At 35.8% G+C, this 8,783-nt stretch overlaps 2 protein-coding genes and 1 long non-coding RNA gene across 9 annotated transcripts in view; 1 reads left to right on the top strand and 2 right to left on the bottom strand.

Annotated features, from left to right (window-relative positions):
• Window positions 1-8,783, bottom strand: part of LOC111320389 (fibroblast growth factor receptor 2) — a 55,139-nt gene that overhangs the window by 23,830 nt on the left and 22,526 nt on the right. The window lies entirely within an intron of this gene.
• On the top strand, window positions 84-6,147 carry LOC148740876 (uncharacterized). The gene is made up of 2 exons (XR_015991152.1): window positions 84-365; window positions 3,684-6,147. It is a non-coding gene; the product is annotated as an uncharacterized LOC148740876 (long non-coding RNA).
• Window positions 1,464-8,664, bottom strand: LOC148740875 (uncharacterized). Of its 6 annotated transcripts, none has more exons than XM_088731550.1 (10): window positions 8,571-8,664; window positions 7,936-8,023; window positions 7,555-7,630; window positions 7,008-7,154; window positions 6,751-6,876; window positions 6,299-6,334; window positions 5,783-5,846; window positions 5,260-5,306; window positions 3,845-3,887; window positions 1,464-3,398 (listed from the first exon to the last, which is right to left on the bottom strand). In XM_088731550.1, the coding sequence occupies exons 1-10, from the start codon at window positions 8,662-8,664 to the stop codon at window positions 3,154-3,156; spliced, it is 966 nt and encodes a 321-aa protein (XP_088587676.1). In that variant the 3' UTR covers window positions 1,464-3,153. The 6 variants fall into 6 exon arrangements, with proteins under 6 accessions (XP_088587676.1, XP_088587677.1, XP_088587681.1 ...); XM_088731551.1 differs by having other exon boundaries at window positions 1,464-3,395; XM_088731555.1 differs by having other exon boundaries at window positions 5,260-5,291.

The raw sequence follows: 8,783 nt of genomic DNA, 5'->3' as shown, positions 1-8,783 counted from the left end.
ACCACGATTCCTCGTTTTGCCAAGCTTCGACATACGAGCCTCGATTATCCAATCGAGCCTCGATTTTGCAATCGTCCCTCGATTTTGCAATCGTGCCTCGATTTTCCAATCGAGCCTCGATTTTCCAATCGAGCCTCGATTTTCCAATCGAGCCTCGATTTTCCAATCGTGCCTCGATTTTCCAATCGAGCCTCGATTTTCTAATCGAGGCTCAATACGGGAGGGAGCCTGGGGTGAGCGAGAGTGGTCATGTTCTAGCAAACTTGTCGTCGCGAACTCAGGACTTTTTTGAAATTTTAAAAAGAACGCGAGAGGGAGAAAGAATATTTTTACGCTGCTAAAGAGATGGAGGAAATGGTCCTAAGGTAAGCATTGGTTTCTTCTGGTACATTGTTTTACCGGAGGGTGTTTGTTCCTACTTGCTGCTTCATAGTTTTCGGTTACGTAAGCTCGATAGATTTTCGCGTTCCTATTTTAATTGGTCATTTTTAGCCTAAAAAGGAACATAACTCTTAGGAAATGTTAAAATGGTTTGGACAAAAAAGACTGAGTAGAGGATGAGTAAAACTAACATTCCGGCACCAGAATTCAAGACAGTCACGCGTATGCATAGCTACCAGCTGACATTCATATTAGTGGGAATGGAAAAAAACAAAAGCAAAATTTTCTCATCTTGCAAACAAATGGTAAGAAGAATAATGTTAACTATACTTATGTCCATTTTCCAAGACCATAATAGCTCAGCAGCATTTCATGGAACATGTGAAAGTGTGGTGGGATACTATAATTTTTTTGAAGCTAAATTTGTTATCCAATTTTGTGTTTCACTCATTCTATTCAGATAATTTTGTGAAACACAATCATACTGTGATATTTTTTATAGCAGAGGAATCTATTTTAAATCAAAATTGACTAAATGTTCACAAATGAATGAACGTTGGAGGTTTTTAAAGAAACTGTGGTGCTGTGTCAGTGGGGGTAGATTAATTAAGATGAAATTGTAAACTGGCCACCCTGAAGATTCAAAAAGCTGACGTTTTGAGCATTAACCCTTTGTCAGAGTTAAGGGCCAATACTTGAAACTTCAGCTTTTTGACTCTCTACAGTACAGTGGCTAATTTATAATTTCAACTTAGTTGATATAACCAAATTAAATGTTGACTAGTAAGATTAACATGGACTTGACAATTAAGTTAAAAGAAATTAATTCTTATGAATTAATTTGATAGTTCAGAACAAATAAGATTCCTAAAATGTTAAATATTAACTTTGTAATAGATCCACCAAACTAATCAACTGTAAAAGCTATGACACAACTGCAACAGTTCACTTTTAACAAAATAATCAAGTGCTTGTTGAGCTGACCTTAATTTTCATATAGCCTGACCTAGCGCACTTTATTGACTGAAAAAAAAAACCTTAATCCTTATCTGCGATCATGACTAAAACAAAAAAGCAAGACATTTTTGATATTAGTAACTGAATTGAATATTTTAATACCTATTAATTTAATAAATACAAGTTGATTTTACCATAGTAAATAATAAACTTAACATCAAATCTGCCATGTTTGTTGTTTAAGTTGAACCTGCTCTACATGAAATAAAATATCAAAATATCCACGGGTAAATTAAAATAAAGGTGTGACTAACTAGGGACATTTTTTTGGTTTGCATGCTTATGGATCATCTTCAAAATATGAACGAGTTTTAACTTCTTGCCACAATTTTTTATATATACATATATATGTATGTACTGTATAATGTAATTTTAACTTTGCCTACTCTTCAGTGCAAGGCAAGAATTAAGCCAAGGGGTCCCTACTCTAGATATTAAATCACTGTGCTCTCACCCAAGGAAGCCAATTTCACACCTTTCAGTAAAGTAAACATGGTTGTGGTTAAGGTTTATAGTTTCATAGAAGCCTAAATTTTTGCACTCTTTTAGAAGTCCTCTATATTGCATGTGCAACATCAACTATTAAATTCAAATCATAACTAGTTCCAGTATTCGATCTAGTTCATGCTTTTGTTTCATTTATTTGGAATATTCTATTCTGACACTAAATGAAATGGTTGTGGACTCTTACTGATGTAAAAACAGACTAAAAAACAAAGAAACAAACAAAAAGCAAGTTACCTCATACAGGTATATATTAAGTACTTCCAAAGCAGCTGGCAATAATTAAAGAAAACCAAAAAAAAAAAAAAAAATGTGCTTACTATCCTTAGATGAGGGCACAATATTAAGATGACTAGCATTTCAGATTACGTGGGTATGAGTACAATTTTAGTATGAGCCTACTTAGACATTTTGCATATGTTGATTTACTGATCGTTTGATGCTTCATTTGTTGTCTTTGTTCTTGTGTTTATGTTTTGTTATGAAACAAGGACAAAAGCTTAGTGTTTTTCAAGCAAAAGAGAATGGCAGTTGAACCCGGAAACATGATTTGAAGTTGAATCAGTTACTTGGGGTCAGAAAGCATGAAATGAAAAATATATTTTGCTGTTTTTTGACATCGTATATTCAAGATTGGTCTGTAATTTTTTAAAATAAGGATTCCACTTTATGATGAATTGTTTACCACAATAAACAACTAAAACCTTGAAAAGCATAAAGACTCTGACATACTGGTGATGGTTTGAATGATGTCAGTTCTTGGAAGTTTGAAGATCATAGTTTGACCCAGACCATTTGTTTTTCAAATGACCCAATATAAAATGTCATGCAATACATATGACCCACTTTGACTAAATTCTAAACTGAACACTTTTAGTTCCTTATAACACCAACCATATTTACATTAGGCACTGAAGTTTTGGGCTCTACACTTGTTGTTTATCATCAAAACAAAGAACATTTTTAACTTGTTGCTTTATAGCAGCCTCTATTGAACAAATTTTGAAGGACTCTAGCCAGCCTCTACCATTTTTGATGACCATGAAAATATGTGAAATATATGGGAAAGTGAAATTTTATTGCATTGTCCCAAGTTGTGTTTCTGGAAGTCTTTTAAATTACCCTAAGCAGTTTGATTGTGCATTTTTATATTTGGATCTGCTCTACATGAAATAAAATATGAAAACATCCACAGGTAAACAGAAACAAAGGTGTGGCTGACAAGGGTCCTTTTAAAGTCTTTTTAAACTTTTAACATTCTGGGTGATTTTCCACCATTGGCTTTTTTCTTTTTGAGGTTGTTCTCCTGTCCTTCTTTTTCCTTTTCCTTTCATGTTTAACATGTTCGTTCCCCTCTTCATCTTTATGTTCCCTCTTTTTCTCTTCTTCTGTGTGCTCCCTCACTTCGTCTTCTTTCTTTTGCTCCTTTTTCTCTTCTACTTTCTTCTCCTCCTTGTTGATGTCTACACAACTTTCCTCTATTTCTTGTCCTTCTTCTGGGGAAAAAGTTATAATTTTAGACATTGTAGGCTGACCAGTAATTTTCTTTTTCTTGCTGTTGACTCACAATCATATATTTCTCTGATAATTATATTGTCCCAGTTTGGAGGGAAATGCTTTATAGATTGCCAGGTTAAGTAGGGGCCTTAGTTAAAAGGGTCAGTAGGAAATTTCCATAATCCATGGTCTCCAGGTCAAGAATATACATTTCCATGTTCTTTCAATATCTTCTAATAGAGTCTAATCATTTTGTTCAACCTTCTGATTAAATTCTTTTGTAGCTCTAATGACATCCTTATGCCATGTTATCCTCTAAAATGCAGTAGGATGCCAGTGGATCAACTATCATCAGAGATGGCCACTTTTACCAACATTAAAATCAGTATCCTTACTGGTTGGTAAAATACTGGTTATTTTACTTATTAGATAATATGCTTCTCACCTGCTTGTGCAAAAATAATTCCAGATGTACCTGGTAGTGGTTCCTGAAACAAGATAAAAAGTAAAGGGAAGTATGCCATCCACAAGAGTCACGTGTAACTTACTTTTAACAACAAGGGACAATGGCAAAAACCAAGATGCCACTGCCTCAATCTCTTACTTTCCTTTATAACCATGACTATTATAACGTAGATATAGTATTATAAAATTAAATAGTCACTAATGAAATGTACATGAACTAATCTAATTACATGACCTCATATTTCAATGGCAAATTAAAATAGGGCATTCAATACCTTTACTAAACACACTTGGAAAATGATGTTACTAACATGATCTCTATTTACTTAGTTATTTAGGTTGATAAGTTGTTTAGATTATAGCATGACCCTTATTTAAAACTATAGTGATAATAGATACTGTCAGTCGTTCCACCTTGCTGTTGTTAATATTATTTGGTCAGGTGTTGATGTTAGTGTTATGCAGGAGGAAGCCATGACAGTTCATTTTGTTCAGTTGTATGTATATTGACATATCTTAAATTATTTTGGTTAAAATGAGAACTAGATCACATGAAGATCATTAAGTAAGTCTGCACAAAATAATGCTTCTTGCAAAGAACCTTGTCCCAAGGGACCTGTCAGTCTGCCCCAAGTGTTGCGGCTCACGAAGAACCTCGTCCCAAGGGACCTTTAAGTCTGCCCCAAGTGTCGCGGCTCACGAAGAACCTCGTCCCAAGGGAACTTTCAGTCTGCCCCAAGTGTCGCGGCTCACGGAGAACCTCGTCCCAAGGGACCAGTCAGTCTGCCCCAAGTGTCGCGGCTCACGAAGAACCTCGTCCCAAGGGACCTTTCAGTCTGCCCCAAGTGTCGCGGCTCACGAAGAACCTCGTCCCAAGGGACCCGTCAGTCTGCCCCAAGTGTCGCGGCTCACGAAGAACCTCGTCCCAAGGGACCTTTCAGTCTGCCCCAAGTGTCGCGGCTCACGAAGAACCTCGTCCCAAGGGACCCGTCAGTCTGCCCCAAGTGTCGCGGCTCACAAAGAACCTCGTCCCAAGGGACCTTTCAGTCTGCCCCAAGTGTCGCGGCTCACGAAGAACCTCGTCCCAAGGGACCTGTCAGTCTGCCCCAAGTGTCGCGGCTCACGAAGAACCTCGTCCCAAGGGACCTTTCAGTCTGCCCCTAGTGTCGCGGCTCACGAAGAACCTTGTCCCAAAGGGCCCGTCAGTCTGCCTAAGTGTCACGGCCCACAAAGAACCTCGTCCCAAGGGACATGCGAGTTTTTTAAGTTTAAGTCAACTTTTTTTGGTCAATGATCTATGGAACATACAATGCAATATGTTATGGTAGGGTTTTCATAATGTAGCATACTACCAATAATTTTACGTGACATTTTAATGTGCACTACTTCCCTTACCTCATTTGTTTTGCTTGTGTTCGAATCTTCATCTGTCAGGAGGAGAACTAGTCTCAGTATGTAAAAATACACAATTTAATATACCTATATTTTACTATAATTGCTCAAGCAATACAGGTGATGATGATTTATCCAGTAAATTACAGAATTGTATGGCGACTCTCATTGTTTATCAGGTAACAAATATGAAATTAATAAGCCCTCAACACATAACTTAACATATGACCAGTGTTGATTTTTGGCATTGAGGCAATTTCTTCTGAAATTTTTTAAAGAAAGATGTTATCTCTGTTTTTAGGAACATCATGTAGTCCTAATGTTTGTCCTTATTTTCTGCTTATTATCACTGAGCAAGGCAGATTACCTGTAATTTTCTTGTTGGGTTGCATTACCTTTGTTAAGACTGGGTCTGCTTTTCATGCATGTTCAGTATCATTTGAAGGTACTTCATTTTTATTCTTTACATTGTTTTTTTCATTTTTTGGTAATTACTAGTTTAATACATAATATTTGTATTCCTCACCTAGTATTGTGGATGAAGGGTCACCCTCCAACTGCAAATCGGGAATATTTCCTTGGAATGTCACCTGCAGGCAAAATGAGGAAAGCCATCATGTGACCCAGAATTAACATTTCTTATTTCCTTACCATTAACAATTTCAAAATTTATGCTTAACTCTATGAATAAAACTCAGGTCATAACCCAAACTTTCAACCTGGGTATACAAAATGAATAGTCAAAAAAGATGATTTTGTCTTTTAATAATAATCAAACTGAAAAATTAGGCTGTGTGGAGAAAGAAACGGTTTATACTAAAGACTGGCTATGGTGATAAGAGCTTTCCAGTTTACTTCTTCAATAATACACATTCTTTTTTTCTGTTTTGATCACTTGTGCCATTTTGCTTCATGTCACACACTCATAGGCAGATAATTTGCAGCAAATTGACCAGTCCGAGCATACACTTTACTTAATATGTGGTGTTGTATCATACATTCAAAGATAAGTTGTTACTATGTGTATTCACTTTTTTCTAACCTCTGATCCCAGAAGGGATTTAATCTCTGCCTCATCCTGGATTAAAAAAAAAAAAACAAGTTAACAGAATCAAAGATAAGGTTTAATACATAAATTCCACAGTATTTACCAGGGTAGCTGTTTGAACACTTTACAACTGTGACTTTCAAACCTCATGCAGGCACATTGGTGAATATGCAAGCAAAAATCCCCTCAAAATTCATACTTGTATTATGTATCTCATAATGATTAATTTTGTGTGCTAAGAAATACCAGGAGATAGCATATCATTTGCCATATTTTTTCCACCACCTCTAAAAATCAGGATTAAAAGGGTATTTTGAACAAATTTGAATTCACCAAAGGCATTCCATTTGCCTTCTTGAAATAACACAAGTATATTTTAGACTCCAACTCCAGATTTCTAGTACTGTAGTTGTTATTTGTTTTATGCAATATTATTATTTACTTACTCTCTCATGAATATGAAGCACCTCTGGTCTCTCCAAGAGGTCTCCATGTTTTACCACTTCCCTACCTCTTTGGATAGAGAAGTGTAATGGGAGAGCATTGTTGGAGCCTGCCCAGTCATATACTTCCTATATCATTTAAACAGGAAAAAGGTTAGATTTCTTTTTATAAAAAGCTATCTGCCAATCACTGTATGTCTACATAATTTTACCAAAGTGCTATTTACAGTTTAATAATTTGTATCATTGTTTATATGTACCTGGAAGAAGGCACCTTTGATGAACTGGCGCTCTTCCTTGCCGTTTGAGTGGCGGAGGATGATTTTCACTTTCTCTTTTTTTTCTTCCCGACTGACATCTGTAACTCTGGCTTGTCGGGCTTTCCTTATCTTGCTTGATTCTTTAATCTTACAGAATAAATACATGACAACCTCAGTAATATTTCATTGATAATGTAGAAAAAAGATCTTGAAATTTCTGCTGCTAAGTCTTAAAAGAGAAAGTGGTAATTATAGCAGTTTTTTTGGTAACAAGTATTATTTATGTTGAATCACTTCATTTCACTCATTTCCTTTCCTGTTTGGGGATATGTCTCTGAAACTTGGGCCATACTTTGATGGCTGGTGCTTGTTTTGGCTCCTGAAGTCTTAAAGGAAACCTTCTAAAAATAATCCTCATTTCATTGCCTGACTTTCTCCTAATGTGTTCTTTATTTTTGTTTATTTCCAACAGGTAATCATGCGACGATTGACATAATTGATATTGGCATTATTTGTGCTATGTAAGTATTTGGGAAAAGCTATTTACCTTGTCATCCTCTATTGCCTTTTGCAATGCACTCTCCTGCTCCTTCTTAGGTGAACGATCCTGCTCTAACCTCTCCCTATTGGAAACAATGAATAACTTATGGTGAATCTCACCAGTGTTCACTTTGATTTGCTGCATCTGTCTGGATAATCAAAACATATTAACCACATAATTTGCATACACCTAGGGTTTTTTAATGTTTGTTAATTGCGAACAAGACATTGTTTGAAACAGCTTAGTATCTGATGTATGAATAACACATCAGACTTGAGCTATATGAGTTTATGAAAATTTTCTGTAAGATCATAAGGTTGTCAATGGGTAACAAGCTGGAAATAATTATTTCTACCTTTATCTTATCGAATATTAAAGATCTCTTACCATTCCCTTGTGAATGCATCCACAGCATCTGCTGCCCTTTTTACTGCATCCACCACATCTTCCTTTGTTGCCAATTTTAGGTTGTCTCCTTGTTATAAGAATCCAAAATACAACAATTTTGTTTCCAGCCATCTTTAAGTCAAATCAGATCAATATTAACCTATGATGTTCAATTTTTAAAAAGGGGCCAAAAAGACATATTAAAACAATTTACCAAAAAGTGGCAACATTTATGCAAGGTCAAACTGGTATGTAGGTAGTATACTGGTGCCTGATGATGGCTTGGGATATTGTACATGACTGCAAGTCAACCTTAAAATTAAAGAGTACATTATCTTTAAATTAATATAAGACTTAAGGTAAGGGAAGCGCTTTTAAAGCAATGGGAGTTTTTCCTCAATCTTCCTTATGTTTATTGTCTGTTTTGACTTGTGCCTACACATAGTGATGACATTAAAATTGAATGAGTACAGACTGACTTGCAGGCATGGGATCCTTTTCAAACATTCCAAACTGAACGTTATTTGCCAAGAAAAGCTTATTACTATTATCAATATAAAATTCCTTTCATTAACATTTACCAACCTTTTCAACAAATTGTATTTTGAGGCTATTTACATTCTTAAAATGCTCACCACAAAAACGCTCTATGAGGATAGGCTGAGAAGTTGTGGGTGCCATTATGAGTAAATCGGACCCAGCACTTCCAAATTTTCTTTTCAATGTCATACTCTTCCAAATGGGTCTGTTCCTCAGCAAGTGAAATTGACATATGACAAATGTGGCTTCACAAAAGTTTACAGGCTATTTTTATTTCAAATGTGACTGCTAATATATTTTACTTCTCA

This window comes from Stylophora pistillata, chromosome 1 (assembly GCF_964205215.1).
Source record: "Stylophora pistillata chromosome 1, jaStyPist1.2, whole genome shotgun sequence".
NCBI lineage: Eukaryota > Metazoa > Cnidaria > Anthozoa > Scleractinia > Pocilloporidae > Stylophora > Stylophora pistillata.
This window is presented reverse-complemented; position numbering and strand designations above follow the sequence as displayed.

Bases quoted from the DNA above. Each gene is read 5' to 3' on its own strand.
- LOC148740875 (XM_088731550.1), bottom strand. From the start codon at position 8,664: ATGACATTGAAAAGAAAATTTGGAAGTGCTGGGTCCGATTTACTCATA. The intron at 5,307-5,782 runs GTGAGGAATACA...TACTGAGACTAG, and splicing joins CCCTTCATCCACAATACTAG to TTCTCCTCCTGACAGATGAA. The intron at 3,888-5,259 runs GTAAGGGAAGTA...ATCTTGTTTCAG, and splicing joins ACACAAGCAAAACAAATGAG to GAACCACTACCAGGTACATC.